This window comes from Xiphias gladius, chromosome 11 (assembly GCF_016859285.1).
Source record: "Xiphias gladius isolate SHS-SW01 ecotype Sanya breed wild chromosome 11, ASM1685928v1, whole genome shotgun sequence".
In the NCBI taxonomy this organism is placed as follows: Eukaryota; Metazoa; Chordata; class Actinopteri; order Istiophoriformes; family Xiphiidae; genus Xiphias; species Xiphias gladius.
Window position 1 is genome coordinate 27,149,764 of NC_053410.1, and position 16,305 is coordinate 27,166,068.

At 37.2% G+C, this 16,305-nt stretch overlaps 1 protein-coding gene across 2 annotated transcripts in view; it reads right to left on the bottom strand.

Annotated features, from left to right (window-relative positions):
• Positions 1-16,305, bottom strand: part of atp6v1ba (ATPase, H+ transporting, lysosomal, V1 subunit B, member a) — a 43,114-nt gene that overhangs the window by 1,870 nt on the left and 24,939 nt on the right. For both annotated transcript variants that reach the window (XM_040139644.1, XM_040139645.1), the window contains exons 7-13: positions 13,064-13,165; positions 11,349-11,446; positions 10,928-11,051; positions 5,728-5,878; positions 5,000-5,082; positions 2,601-2,705; positions 1,712-1,841 (exon numbers count right to left, since the gene is read on the bottom strand). In XM_040139644.1, coding sequence (XP_039995578.1) covers positions 1,712-1,841; positions 2,601-2,705; positions 5,000-5,082; positions 5,728-5,878; positions 10,928-11,051; positions 11,349-11,446; positions 13,064-13,165 — 793 coding nt within the window. The remainder of the gene's footprint in view (positions 1-1,711; positions 1,842-2,600; positions 2,706-4,999; positions 5,083-5,727; positions 5,879-10,927; positions 11,052-11,348; positions 11,447-13,063; positions 13,166-16,305) is intronic.

Here is a 16,305-nt window from a genome sequence, read left to right on the forward strand (position 1 = left end):
TTATTTGTTCAGGTAAATTAGTTAAAAAAAAGTTCATTTGATTACTGTAAAACATTCAACAACAAATATTTACATGAATACAATTTGCAAATGATCCTCAGGGTTTTTTGGATAGTCAGTACAAATCTCAACCCAATCCAGTGGAAAAATAAGTGATTGGTGAGGCTGAGAATACACATACAAACAATCACAGTAATGATGAAATTTTGCTCCGAGGGACAAACTTCAAAAATTCATAACTAAAAAAGTAATTGCAGTAGAGTTATAGGATTGGAATTTCATAGACGTTTTCATGTGAAATTTTTCAAGAAAATCCATGACGTGAACTGGGAGGCCCTAGGTGATTTGGTATGGAATGACCCTACTGTTGGCTAGTTTCCTCTTTATTTCAGATCATCACTTTACATATATTGTGATTTTTTTTCTCTGAGACAATGATAATAATAAGACCTCTATGTTTTCTATGTCTAGGTTTTACTTTAAACAGTAACAACATCAGCACACAGAAAATATGTAGTATGTGAAATCAAAGTCAACTACCCTGAGTGCTAATACAGTAGTTAATACTTGAGAGAAATGCAATATAAATGTATTAAGTGTAGTGCAAACACATTTTCAGCTTTGCTTGGCAGCACAAAGAAAAGGTCATAAGACCAGAGAGAGACAGGAGACAGCAACTACCATGCACCTTTCAGTGAGAAAAATAGAACTCCCACATTAATTTGCTTATTAAAGTTTGGATCCTCGTGGGAATATCATTATATCTCTATAACACTCTTGCACTACCCCATTTTCACTTTTGAATTTCCTTTATAATCACTATAAATGTAAAGCTATGTGGTTTCTTTCACTCATTAATTTCCCACCAAGCTCAACAGTTCTGGGTATTTAAATGAAAGCTTCACTGCTAATTATGTGATAGCAGTGAACAGTCAAATCTGTTGCAGAAGTCTATACAGTATGTGATACAGTGACTAATCACTAAATCAGATTTCACCTGCTCCCAAACTGCTTTAACAAAAGAGCAGAACTTCTGCATGAGGTTGTCTGTGGTGAATAAATAGTTTGGGCTGCATTTGAAGGAGAGCTGGCAGAGAGCACAAGCTCACATCTGCCAAAGAAAGCAGTTAGCAGGTAATTTGGCATGTCTAAAAAGTGTGCAAACCTTAATAGGGGTTGTATGTAAGTATCCAATAACAATATCTTGGAGTTGCAACTCATAATTATTTTCATTATGAATTAATGCTATTATTGCTATTCTTAGGACTGATTATTTAGTCTATAAAATGTTTAATAAAATTGCGAAAAATGTTCATTATAAGTTTCCAAATCCAAAGGTGATCTCTGCATTCAAACTGCATGCTTTGTCTCACCAACAATCCAAAACCCAAAGATATTCACTTTACAATAGTATAAAGGGGAAGAAGCAAACTCACATTTGAGAAAGACGGACCAAACAAAGTTTGATATATTTGCTTGGTAAATGACAAATAATGAATCAGTTATAAAAATAGTTGCTGATTAATTTTCTGTCAATCAATTAGTCGGCTAACACACTAGTAAGTAATGGCTGCCTTTGTGAGAAGGCAGATGAAACAATGAATATCTCATATCCTACACTATTATGAATGTTGTACACATACTACCTCTGTAATGAATACAAGGAAATAAGGTTGAAAATTTGTGAATTGTTTCTTTAGCATCTTCTTACCTTGAGCAATGAAATTCTTCTCAAACTTCTGTAGGAACTCAAGGTAGAGAAGGTCATCAGAGGTGAGGGCCTCTTCTCCCACCACAGCTTTCATGGCCTGGACATCCTTACCTATGGCATAACAGGCATACTGAAGAAAAGGAGAGACATTAGTAATACTAATGACGACAGTTCATAATACGGTTATAAAAAAGTGGCATTAAACACCACTGCTCTGTCCAAAAATTACCCTTGTCAATGCTTTTATTTTTTTCTTTTTCAAACTTTGATTAAGACATTATAAAATGCGTTTACATGCATTTAAGTAACCAGGTTACTATAAATCCGTGTATATGTGCCACTGATGAGTAACCAGATTATAGAAGACACTGCTTCCTAAGGCAGACAGACAGAATGGAGCTCCTCTTCACAGAATGAAGAATCTGAATTTAATAAATTATCAAATGTTCAGCAGTGGAAACCAACGTATTTTGACACTGACAGGCCAACTTTGCATTAGTTTCAGTTTTAGTCGGACTTTATTTAAATATGAGGATGCATTGCTCCATGTAATGACCTCTCCTTTCATCCAGCCACTCCATTCCACTCCACTCCTTTCCCTGTCTGCAGTCTTGAGTCATGCCCATGCACACTTGTAAAAAGCCGATTAGAAACCTGGTTACCCATACACATGGCAAAGAAAATGGCGAAATCAGGTTTCTCCAACCCCCTACCCAGTTTACGAAAACCAGGTTTCTTGTTTACATGATGGTTAAGAAATCAGCTTACTGGAGGAAACTGACTGTAACCTTGTTACTTACAAGCATGTAAACGCAGTAATTCAGAGGGAAAAACATTATGTCCAGGTTACAAGATGTAATATTTAGGTACAATAGGTAAGATTTGTTACCAGCTGGTTAGAGACATCAGCATGGTCCTTCCTGGTCATCCCCTCACCGATGGCTGACTTCATCAGACGAGACAATGAGGGCAACACATTGATTGGTGGGTAGATCTGAAAGACAAAAATTAGATTGTTTGATGAATTGTTAATGCAAAATGTGAACTTTGTTAATCACTAATTTATTCTTTTATCTATAGAGGTTACTAAACAATGTAATGAACAATGTAGTTACAAGACAAGTTTTTTTCTCAATCCAAATCTTAGTTTTTTGTTATAAATATGTGAACTCATGAGATGAGCCCTTCAAGAGTACTGCATTCTGAAATTCTTTTTACTCTGTTGGTATTTTCAATAAGGAACTATTATCAGAAAATGACTTAGCTGACAAGCTTTATGGTATAACTGGAAAAAAATTGTGACCAAGAGTTAAATTGTGCACAAGTCATGAAACCCTGTGGTCTGTGCAAAATATTACTTAGTAACATTATGTTCCCCCACCAGTGTTGTAGCATATCTTGGCATGTTACCGCCACCTGTTTATCAGTGGAATAGTGCGACATCATCGGTAGCACTGTGCATCACGTCACTTGCATGAACATAACGAGGACCAACTCATAGAAAAATAGCTCCATAGTGCTACTATAGATCTGAAGCTCCACAAGGAACCTTTAACTTATATTTGGCAATCATGTAGTGTAATTCCATTGTTTATCAGTGAAGTGTATGGAACTACACTGCAGACTGGAGTCTCTGCTACTGGTCACAAGCAGAGATTAACCGGTGACAGCTGTCCTACACATACGGGTCCGCTGAATTCAACTGCATGTTGGTAGACCCACATCATATGCATGTTTGAGGTTTAACAAATAATTTAACAATGCAGAAGCTTCATATGCATATTGGATTCCAGCCTTTTTAACATTATCAAAGCATGATGGACAGTGGACTTGATTTACATCTGAGCAGTCACAATACTTAGACAAAAGTGAAACATTACATTAAGCTGGCCAGAGGTTTGCCCTTGCTTTATTTTACTTTTGGAGAATGATTTTAATTTGAATTGTTAAGCATCATGATGGGATGCATGACTAGCAACTGATTGTTTTCACCTGGTTAAATTATCAAAACCATAGGTATAAGCATCTGACAGTTTAGATTAATCAATCCATGTACAGTATACAGTGTACAGTGCATTAATAAAATTTTCAGACCCTTTCACTTTTTTCACATTTTGTTATTTTGCAACCTTATGCTAAAATTGTTTAAATTAATTTTGCCTTATCAACCTACTCATTGCACCATAATGAAAAAGAGAAAACAGAATTTCTGAAATTCTTGCAAATTTATTCAAAAGGAAAAACTGAAATCTCTTACTGACATAAGTATTAAGACCCTTTGCTGTGACACTTGAAATTTAGCTCAGGTGCCTCCCATTTCTCTTGATCCCCCTTTGACATGTTTCTACACCTTGATTGGAGTCAACCTGTGGTAAATTCAGTTGTTTGGACATGATTTGGAAAGGCACACACCTGTCTATATAAGGTCTCAAAGCTGACAATGCATATCAGACCAAAAAACAAGCCATGAGGTCAAGCTGTGGGGTTGTTTTTCAGTGGCAGGGACAGGGAGACTGGTCAGGGTTGAGGGAAAACTGCATGGAGCCACGTACAGCATTACCCTCAATGAAAACCTTGTCCAGAGTGCTTAGGACCTCAGACTGGGTCAAAACTTCACCTTCCAACATGACAATGACCCTAAGCGCACAGCCAAGGAAATACGGGAGTGGCTAAGGGACAACTCTGTTAATGTCCTTGAGTGGCCCAGCCACAGCCCTGACTTGAACCCAATTTCTCATCTCCAGAGAGACCTGAAAATGACTGTCCACTGACAGTCCCCATCCAACCTGACAGAGCTTGAGAGGATCTGCAGAGAGGAATGACAGGAAATCCCCAAATCCAAGTGTTCAAAACATATCCCATCAAACCCAAGGAGACTCAAGGATTTAATCGCTGCCAAAGGTACTTAAACTAAGTACTGAGTAAAGGGTCTGAATACTTATGTATATGCGATATGTCATTTTTCCTTTTTTAATAAATTTGCAAAAATTTCAGAAATTCTGTTTTCACAGGCATTATGCGATATTAAGTACAGACTGATGAAGAAAAAAAATTAATTTAAATAATTTTAGCATAAAGGCTGCAACATAACAAAATGTAAAAAAAAGTTAAAGGATCTGATTTCTTTCTGAATGCACTATATTTGAATCCACACAAAATGACTAGAACAGCATGTTGCATTTTGAATCAAAGCTATAAATGGGACCATCTAACCCAAAACCCACTTAGCCCCCAAGTGTGACGAATGTTCTTTCGAAAAAATGGCTTCAAAAAAGGACTGATAACTACCTGTCTGTTGTGCAGCTGTCTGTCAACGTAGACCTGACCCTCTGTAATGTATCCAGTCAGATCAGGAATCGGATGGGTGATGTCTATTAGACACAAATTGGTTTAATCACAACATATCCAACAAACTCAACTTATATAAATTACATTTCAATACAGCAGTGAAATTTATATAAAGACTACATATAATGCCTGAGTTTAAACTCACAATTGAGACACTATTCAAATCACTCACTGATTTGCAGACATTAAAACAATGTCACACGCAGGACAGAAAAAGACTGAATTTCTTCCCAGTTTAAAGACTTGACTCTAAATCAAGAGCCTGGGAGCCCTTAGGAACACTATCAGTGTTTAGTAAAAGCTGACACAATAACCTCCCTGTGATGCTGTAATGGGAACTAGATAGGAGTAGGCTCTTCATATATGTTGCTATGGTAACTGGAGGCATCAAAAATGTCTCCTCAGTCCATTTCAGATGCCTTCTCCAGTAACTGATTTGCCAAAAGATTTAAGCATTTAAGGACAAAAAATAAAATAATGAAGAATAATCCTTCTTACCACACTGATATCCAACAGATACAAAGGTAGAGTAAAGCTATTAACACTGGTTTGAATGCATAAATACATCATTCTTATCTAGGGCCGCCACAAGGCTGACGGTTGTGAAGACGTGATTTTGGTTTCACTTAAAGCACAGAAAGCTCTTGTTCTAATGCTGCTGCTCTCACCATCATTGGGCATGGTAAGAATGGGGATCTGAGTAATGGAGCCGTTTCTGCCCTCCACGCGGCCAGCACGTTCGTAGATGGTAGCCAGATCAGTGTACATGTAGCCAGGAAAGCCTCGACGACCGGGCACTTCCTCTCGGGCAGCAGAGACCTAAAGGTGAGTGGTCAGGGGTTGGTGGGAGGGCGACATGAGAGTGGTAAGAAGAAGCAGATAAAGGATACAAGGTTCTTGGCATGCGTTTAAATTTTATTATTTTTTTCTCCCTTTTTAGGGACCGAAGGTCCAAGAAACCTATTGTTTTTGTAGAGGTTATTAATGGGGGCTTGGCCAGTACCAGCGGTGCTGGGAACCTTAATGTAATCGCTCAGATTTTTTTTCATTTATTTTTTTATTCTTGCATTGGTAAAAGTGGTACTGCAGCATACACTTTAAAAGTTACGTAAGTGATATTTTCAGGGGTGGTATAGAATTTAGCTGGGTCTTATGATATAGGCCACGCACATTTCTGCCTAATAAATTTTTTTTTGCAAAAATATGAAATATGCGAAAACCTAATTTTTTGAACTCCTCCTAGGTTTTGAGTCCAATATGCACGAAACTTTGCACGTACAATCTATGGACGCTCATGATCTAAAGTTATTAATTGACAATCCAAAAAATGTGGAAATTATAACTTAACTTCTTATAGGCTGCAGTCAAAACAGTAGTGTTGCATATCTTGGCAACAATCACTCCTATTAACACGAAATTTGGATCAGTAGTTCCTCATGCCCCGCTAAACATCTGTGCAAAATTTGGTGCCTATTGACCAGTAGGTGGCACTTTCGTAGCAGAATGATAAAATATGTCAAAATTATTTTTCCAATTATTCTCTCCTGCAAGTGCTATCTACATGAAACATTGCATGTATTATCCATGTATTCTCATGATCACAAGTTATTCAAAGAGTTTTGATACTCCAAAAAAATGCCTTTTGCGTCTAAAGACCCTCATGATTAAAAGTTATTAGTTAGTTGTAATGGGCATGTAGTTTCCCATTTCCCACTGAGGCTTATGGGTCAGTTCAAGTAAGACAAAACTTGCAGAATCACGACATTTGCTAGTTATTTTGTCAAACTAAATAAATAAATACATATATGAGTAAATAAGTAAATAGAATGAGTAATCTAAGACATGGAAAAAGCAGCAGGATTAAGTCGGTGCAGGGCATTGTGCAGGATGGCTTCATTAAGTACAGGATACTAAGGTCAGGATGAATATTTGCATGGGGAATTTTTTGGGCTTCAACACTCCTAACTGAAGTATTTTTTTTCAAATCACAAGTAAATAAGTAAGCTATAAATAAATAAATAGAAAGATTAATCTACAGCATGGAACAAGCAGCAGGATCAGGGAAATGATCAGATGAATGCAGGGGATTTTGCTTGATAGATTTATAATATAAAAGACACTAAGATAGTTCCTCAGGTGCATAACTTAAGTAATATGCAAAAACAAAACTCATTAAAAGAGCACCAGAGCAACTTGCACAAGGAACTTATTGTTTTGGTAGAGATTATTATTCTTATTATTAGTAGTAGTATTATTTTTTTAATCATCATCATCGTCATCATCATCATCATCATCATCATTATTATTATGCAGCAAGACATTTTTGAGGGGCTTGGGATGGTCAGAAACTCAGGAAAATTGGCAAACGTCAGAACTGGCAAAAATTCACGAAAAGTCATGACAATTGGAACACACCTCAACTGGCGAAAATTGCGCTGTATTAAAACTGTGGCTGCCACTCCCCCCATGAGCCCATTCAATGGTCCTAATATTCTCAGCTTGCTCTGCTGCTCCCAAGTGGCCAAAAAAATAATTAATACAGCTTTAATTTTCTCTTATTTTAATCAAATTGGAGAAAATTTTAAAGCTGTAGTAATTAATTTTTTGGCCACTTTGGAGCAGCAGATAAGGCTGAGAGTGGAAGGAAATGGACTATCACCTAATTAGCATTTATTTGGAGTAAGGTTTGTGCCCACCTGATGACCTTAAGTCTAATATTCACTCTGCTTTTAGCTTTCTTTTGGACTCCACCCACTCTGTCTCTCTAGCTGCTAAATGCTCCACTATTTTCACCAGAAAGTTAGTAACTTTGTCTGTCCGCTGTTTGGTGCTGGGTAGGTAGTGGACAGTGCGTTTATCAGAGCTTATTGCTGAAAACACCTGCCTGCTGCTGCTGGTGAAAAACAAACAAACAAAAAAATGAGCTAAAAGAGGCTAAGAAACTCGATCAAGCTGAGCAGAACTGCTGGTAATAACTGACCATTCACTAAAAACCAATATACCTCAGAAACACTACAGGGCAGTGTGTATGGGGCTCTTTGAAATGACAAATAATACCACTACATTTGTCCTTACCGCGCTGCAATAGAATAACAATGTGCCATTAATTCAGTGTCTTCTACATGGATCAACTGATAAGGAAGCAGAAAATTTTTTAGCCTTGGTTTTTAAGCATGGTGTAATGATAGATGATAGTTGTTTCAGCCAGCAAAGTTGATTGCTGCTGGTTAAAAATGGAAATCCTGCTATTCTACCCCTATCTGAAATCAAGAAAGCACTTCTTAAATTAAATTATACCTTCAACCGGTAAATCTGGTAAATATGCAACTGTTGTCGCTATAAACTGCATATGTGCCATGCTAGAATGGAAATTGTAATAGGAATACTTTAGCAGTATGTAAGGGTGTCGAGGCTTAGCAAAAGGTCAGTTGTCAACCACAACTGGATGAAAGGTATCACCTGTAATGTTCTGTTCATAAAAGATAGTGGAGCTTTATGTATGTTCCAGACCTTTGGGGTAAAGGAGTTGTAAAGGGGAGGACGACTCATTTCAAACCAGAGAAATAATTATATAATAATAAAAAAATAAGTTTTTTTTAAATTAAGACTTAATCTTACTGTGCTTTTTTGCTATACTCTTCATTGTAAACAAACAAAAAAAAAAATCTACTTAATCCATTTACTGTTGGAGAGTCAAGTGATGCTAACTCCTTCAGTATCTTTCAGAAGAGGCAAACAGCTGGTTGGAAATGTTGCCATTCTGTTTTCAGGCCCTCTGCAAAAATGACCAAAAGCAAATCCTCGTTCCCAAAGTCAAGTGAATTCAGAGCAAGCAAGAAGGAAAATGCATCTCATTCATCCTTGGATTCAAAGGTTGATGGGCAGCCTAAACACTTCTGAACTGTAGATTCAATGCGAAACTAAACCTTCACAGGCATGAATGCGAATAGAAGTTAAATGTTAATGTCCTCCTGGCTCTTTGTAAGTGCTGAAATACCCATCAAGCTGCCTGAGTCTTAGCTGACTATTGGTGCAGCGTGCATGTGCCAAGGTTATGGACAGCAAATGCAAGAAGGGAAACGCACATGCACCATTTAAAAACCTACATTGTGCTGCCAGTACAGAGACACAAAAGAGTGAGTCGAGAGGGCCTTACTCCTCGCCATGAAGAGAAAGGAGGGCAGTAGGTGGAGGGGCAGAGAGGGGGAACATTTTCCTTTTAAAGCCAAGCGGACAATAATGAAATTAAGCTATTTCCTACAAGAATGAAGGACACATTATCCTCCTTTTCAGCAATGAGCACAAGACTTTAGTGAGCCCATCACCTTTGTGCTAATGGTTCAGAAAATTTACACTGGTGTTTTATGTTGACACGCTGCCACACGGCTTGGTGCTTCAACTGCTGCTGGAGTCTTCAGAGAGGATTTAGTATGGCTATACCATAATGACGATATTACTGAATATACTGGATGTGGAAAATGTACAGTATTTTAAAATAACTATGACAGTAAGGCAGACATACCTACAGTTGTATACAAAAGCTTGGCTGATATCAAAGCTTGCAAACACCTTTTGGAGCCAGCTAAGAGTTTTTTAATTTGATTTTTATATTGTTGATTTAGGAATATCCACTAGCTTTTTCTTGCAGATCACTTCAAGTTCTGAAATATTTTTTTTTGCACGCACAGTATGTTTAAGATCTACCCACAGATTTTCAGTGATGTTCAAATCTGGGGACTGTGTTCCAAAACTTATACTTGTGTTTCTTACAGTAGTTCATTGTCGATTTTGACGTTTACTTTGGATCACTGCCCTGTCGTAGAAGCCAACCTCTTTTCAGTTCCAATCTCTTGACTAACTACAGGACATTTGCATCCAGATTTTGCTGATATTTAATGAAATTCATTCTTCCCTCTATCTGTGCAGTGTTTCTTGTGTCACTGGCTGCCACATAACCCCAAAGCAGAATATTTCCACCCTCATGCTTAAAAGTTGGCAAAGGCACCCATACTTTTGTAGATGCCACAATTACTGTTTATTTTTCTTCCCCATTTCTTAAATTAATGAAATAAAAAGTAACAGTGCATAGTCCTCTGTGCCAAAGAGCTCCATTACTGTCCCAAAACTAATAACATATTAATGAACCACACCGCTGCACTGGGTGACTTTTCCTTTATTACCATGAATATACTCACTGTAATCTATTATGACTTAGTCCCACACACACCATCCTGTTGCTGAAATATTCACTGGAACACCAAATATGGATTAATATGCTGCCGAATGTAGCCCAACAAATGTACATTTTACCCCTGTTTGAGTAATGTCTGATAAAAACCTAAGTGATTAACTGTTTACTATTACTGAGCCTTTTAAAAAAAAAATGAAACTATTTGTGTGAGTGCCATATTTAAAGACTTACATCCTCAGTAAGTAACAGTGGGCTTAAGGTTTAGAGCCACAGACAGGGTAGGGAAAGCAAAAAGTATTGAGAGACAGACCAACATATCTTTGGTCTTTGTGTTTTCATGCAATTTGATGACATTAAGAAAAATTATTTTAAAAAAACTAAAAAAAAAAAAAAACTTATGCTTTAATCGTTTCACATGTGGTAAAAGTGACTACAAGTAGCTAAACTAACAAGTGATAAAGTGAGACAAATAAATGACTTCCTACTTGCAGGCAAAATTAGTACTTTTTTTATGGTTCCAAAAGGGTACATAAAGAACTGAAAATAATTTTTTTACTGCTTACACATTCAGCCTTTTCAAACCAAGAACTTAGACAAATGTATCAGATGGTGCATGTGAACATTTGAAAAGCGTAACCAACATATGTACAATAAGAGAGCTGATTTGATAGTCGTACCTCTCTCAGAGCCTCAGCGTAGGAGCTCATGTCAGTCAAGATGACCAGGACATGTTTCTCACACTGATACGCCAGGTACTCGGCTGTAGTCAGTGCCAAGCGTGGGGTGATGATACGTTCTATGCTGATTGGTCGCAGAAACAAAAAAAAACAAGTTATTACAATGTACACATACAAACTTGAGGTCTGAATTGAACTTGTCAAAGCAAATTTTTTTTTATTCTAAAGACTGGTCATACATTTTACATTTGTGAAAATGAAGCCAGTAAACATAACATTCTGACATTATACATCATCTTTGATGTCAACTGCTATTAGAACATCCTTCAGGATCAATTACCAAGCAAAATATACAAAATATTGGAGTAGCTGGTACAATTACTGCTTTCACATTTTGAGATAATTTCTGGATGAATCTTACGTGGGGTCGTTGGCCAGGTTCAGGAAAAGACAAACGTTGTCCATGGAGCCATTCTCCTCAAAATCAGACTTGAAGAAGCGGGCAGTTTCCATGTTGACCTGAGAGACAAATGATATTAAGTTAATGATACTGAGGGACCTTAGGTGAAATATTTTGAACCATTCTGACAAAATGTTAAACATTAGCCCTTTTCTGATATCAAATATGTAACATTACTGGCTTCATGTATGTTACATCAGAAGTTTTAAAACTATGAGAAAAGGGGGACACAGAGGAAGAGACATGAGGCAAAGTGCACGCTGATGTTAGGGAAAAAAAAAAAAATGGGTGGGTAGTTAGTGTAGATTTGCCGACTGATCTGGCCCAATTATGAACAAAGTCAGCAGTTGCAGCAGAGGCACTGAAACACAGCTCATGGAGACAGTAGGGGAATTTTAACCCAACCGCCACAATTTGCATTAAAATCGTGATGCATAACTCAGTCATATCTGAACACACTGACATGATCTTCATATTTTTAGATTCAGTGTGACAAACTTCCCAAGAAAATCATTATCTATGATGTCCATCTCTAACAGATGTCCATAAATCCACTGAGAGATCATAAAAAAGACACTCCTTATGACTCTAAAACTTGCCTGAGAATCATCAGGTTTTTATGTTTTCTTCAATATTAAAGTAATCAAGTGAAAGTTGTCTGCACATCCATAGCTATACTGCAACCAGGAACTGCTACTAGCTAAATCTGCATTTTACTGGATCAATTTTCCAAAATGTAGTAACAGTAGCGACTTTTTCCTCACAGACATGGGTGTCTGTTATATACAGTAAATGCTGGTTAAGGCCTTATACAAACATGACAGAACTATTATGGAAACAGCATGGTGCATAGAGGGACTGCTGTCACTGATGATAGCATTGGTAAGTGGAAGACCATCATTTGTGTGAGGGATACTCACCCCCCTTTATCACAGTGCATCCCCAAATACTTCATTTTTTTCCTCATAAATTTCATTGTTAGGTAGAGAATGCTGTTGCTTGTTTTATAATGTCCCACAGTGCCAACATATAGAATGACAAGACTCTCATTTGTTTTTATTTGCTCACATGCTGAATAGTGAGTGTTTTGCTGGATATGTATAATTTCATCTAAGCACTTGGCATTTTAGCTTTTACTAGACCTATGCTGTGTTGTGGTACAGAAGTGTTCCTAGGTCCACCCAAGTAAGACTGCTGTCATGACTTATGTAAAAGTGACTCAAACCCTTATTCAGAAATGTCAACATGTTTACTTAACAACGTTCATCATTGAACAAGGCTACAGTAAAGCAGCAAATCATTACAATTGATAAGCTGGAGCTGTGAGATCTTTGGCATATTTGCTTTAAAAATGACTTAAACTAATTAATGGTCTTGTCTAAACCGACACTAAAAGCAAGATATGTGACTGAGGAGAAGAGAATTTGATACTGCAGGGCTGACAGTGTTAAAGGACCTGTTGAATAGTAACCTGTCTACATGGCCGGAGGATATGCTCAGAGGTGCAGAAATAACAAGAGGGACTTAAAGGTTAAATCACCTGGTGAATAAAAGACAAAAAGCAGGGTGGGAGTGAGGGATCAAGGTGTCACGTCAGGGTTAAGAGGGGGATTAGAGTCACAGATGGGGGGAAAATACATTTTTGAACAAGTGGCTGCTGAACACTGCCTGCTTACCCCCATCGCTGCAAAGACAATGGCAAAGTTCTCAGCACTGTAGTCCATTACATCCTTGGACTTCTGCACCAGGCCGGCCTGGCGACAGATCTGGGCAGCAATCTGACAGTATGAAAACATACAATGGTATTTAGACAGTTAAGAGGTATAAATGTGAACACAAAGTCTTAAAAAAAAAAAAATAGTTTTTAGGGTTCCAAGCCCAGGGGCCTGGGAGCCACACATGCAAAGCAGCTAGGTTCCCAGTACCAGCAATGCTGGGAACCCTATTGTAATTGCTCGGGGTTTTTGTAATTTTCTAATTTTTTTATTTTTTTATTCTTCCATTGGTAAAAGTCGTACTGCAGCGTACACCATAAAAGCTACGTAAGTGAAATTTTCAGGGGAGGTATAGAATAGAAAGACACCAAAAATGACACGTCCACCAGCAGGTGGTGCTAAAATTAAGGTAAGTGTGTTTTGACCAGTAACTCCCACATTGTACATCTCTCAATCAAAAATCTTATGTGAATGTATGCCATGAGTTTAGCTGAATGTCGTGATATAAGCCATGACTATTTCTGCCTCTAAATTTTTCCCCAAAATTGTGAAATATGCGAGGACAACTCTTTCGAACTTTTGCTGCAAAATAATGAAATAGGCTAAAAATATTTTTACAAAATACTCTTAGGCTTTAGGTGTGATCTGCATGAAAATTTGCATTTATCATCTATATACTCTCATGATCACAAGTTATTAAAAGGAGTTTTTATACTCCAGCAAATGCAACAAATATGAAGGAAAAACTTGTACTTATACACAGGAAGTGATGTCATACAATGGTATATTGGTGTTTCAGATTAACACAAAACTTGGGCCACTAGTTTGCCATTCTGCGCAAAATTTCTTCAATAATCTTTCAAAACACTACAGTTTTTAGTTGTAGCCTAATTAATGTTCACAACGTGTGCCCACAACTTGAAAATAATGTAAGATGAGCAACACAAGATATGAAATACTAATACATATCAGACAAATTGAAGTAACAGGTGTAGCCTATTTACTTTGCAAACCTTATTTTTTAAATAAAAATACTGATATGCATTAAAGTATAACTGGGAGATTTTCCTGCAATTGAAATGACACAATCAGACAGATCCTTTCTCTTGTCACACATCATTAACCATTGGTCTTGCTGACACAGAAACACACAATGACGTTTCATAAGCACATTAAGCACATTAAACGACTTAAAGTTTCATTTAAGCCATTTCGGGATATACACTAATTAGTCACATTTGTCATTTTTACTGTACAAGTGGTGGTCTTTGCTAAAAAGACAAGCCTGCTCTAAATGTTTTCTACACTGATGTTTGCTTGTAAAAAAAGAGATGACAACTAAAAGGTTCAATAGAGATTTGTTAGAATGAGATCTTAGTGAATCTGACTAAGTTGTCAACCAGTAATGGAACTGGCAGAATCCAACCCTTCATGACTGAGTAGTGAATAAAGATTTCTTTAAGGTCCTCAAGATGCTGACACTGTGGGAATCAAAATCTTAAATTTGAGCTATTATTCATTAAAAAAAGAAAAAAAGAAAAAAATACCTCAAAAGGACAAGCATTCATCTATTCTTGGAAGAGGCCACTGAAACAATTAAGGCCATAAAATAATGAGACTGCTGTATAATTTAAATAATATACTGAACACATGGATAATGAGAGGCTGATATTACTGGTTACAGGTGGCACTTTTCTATATTTTTCTTATTGTAAACAATATCAAGAAAAGACCAAAACCAACAATGTGGTAGTCTGTTTCTCAATACTTTCTGACTTCCCTTCCATATCTGTGGCTCTCAGCTCCAAGCCCAGAGTTATTAAGAGGGAGGAGCCATTTTGGGTGCTCCCGGTTCCAAAAATAAAAGTTCCATTCATTTTTCCCCCCTAAACAACATTGCGTGACTGACAGTTGGAGCTCTTCTACAGCATGGATTGACATGAAACTCTCCCAGTTGAATCATCAGTCCAAAAGATAAGGCAACTGTATTACAAAATAACTGGTTCTTTGACAAAAGTCAAAGGGTATAAACCTGTGTGCATAAAAACAGAGGGAGAAGTTAAGTACGACTCCAAAGGTGCATTTCAGAAAGAAAAATTCAGTCACAGAGCTTTAAATTCTATCATGTGCACCACTAACAGCAAACTGTAGTTTAAGATTACACTGTTAAACTCATTTTACAGTCTACAGCATTAATCAATTCACTTTGAAATTCTGGCACACTTTTGGGTAAATTCTGCAACTATGGTGCAGTGTTTTGTTTACAACTGCAACAACGTCTTTTGAATTCCCTACCACTCTGACTTGTGCCTCTGACAGGCTAATTCTCCATAGCAATGCCGACAACCATTTCAAAATGATGGGAAAAAAATGATTTCTCATAGAAGAAGCTGAAATAATTGAAAATGTTTGTCATAACATAAACCTAAAAAAAGAAAAATTTGAAATGGGTATACAGAATGGGGCTAATACACTTCTGGAACTACAGTGGCCCCCTCACTTTGCAAATCTAATAGTTCCTACTGAAGTTATAAATCTGAAGTTATAAATGCTTTAAATATATATATATCATTTAATTTCTTTAAAAAAGGCTTAGTAATATCCTAAAACAGCTAGACAGTGTAGTTTTTAGCAAATGTTACTCGAACAGGAAGAAATAGTACATTTGTTGAGGACTATTTTCAGCAGTGGATGTATCCACGGTTGTAGCTCTAGAACTTGGGACAGCAGGACAGTGTATGTGGGACTGAGTAAAAATAAACTCCAGTGTGTTTCCATGGTACCAAAGACACATGTCAGTGAAAAAGTGTGTCTCACTGATGTATTTTTAATAGTTTTCTTAAAACAATGGGGCTCTATGGCACAGAGGCTTTTGTTAGTTACAGAAGTATCTGGACAGTGACACATTTTTTGTAATTTTTCCTCTCTACACCACCACAGTGGATTTGAAACGAAGCCATCAAGATGTGGTTGAAGGGTGGACTTTGAGGTAGACAGCCGCCCTCCATGAGTCAGGTCCTGTTCAATGTTTCTAACTGTTAAAGGGAGTTTCTCCATGCCACTGCTGCCAAGTGCTTGCTCATGGGGGAATGTTGGGTCTCTGTAAATGTAACCATAAAGAGTACGGTCTAGACCTGCTCTATATGGAAAGGGCCCTGAGATAACTTCTGTTATGATTTGGCACTATATAAATAAAACTGAAT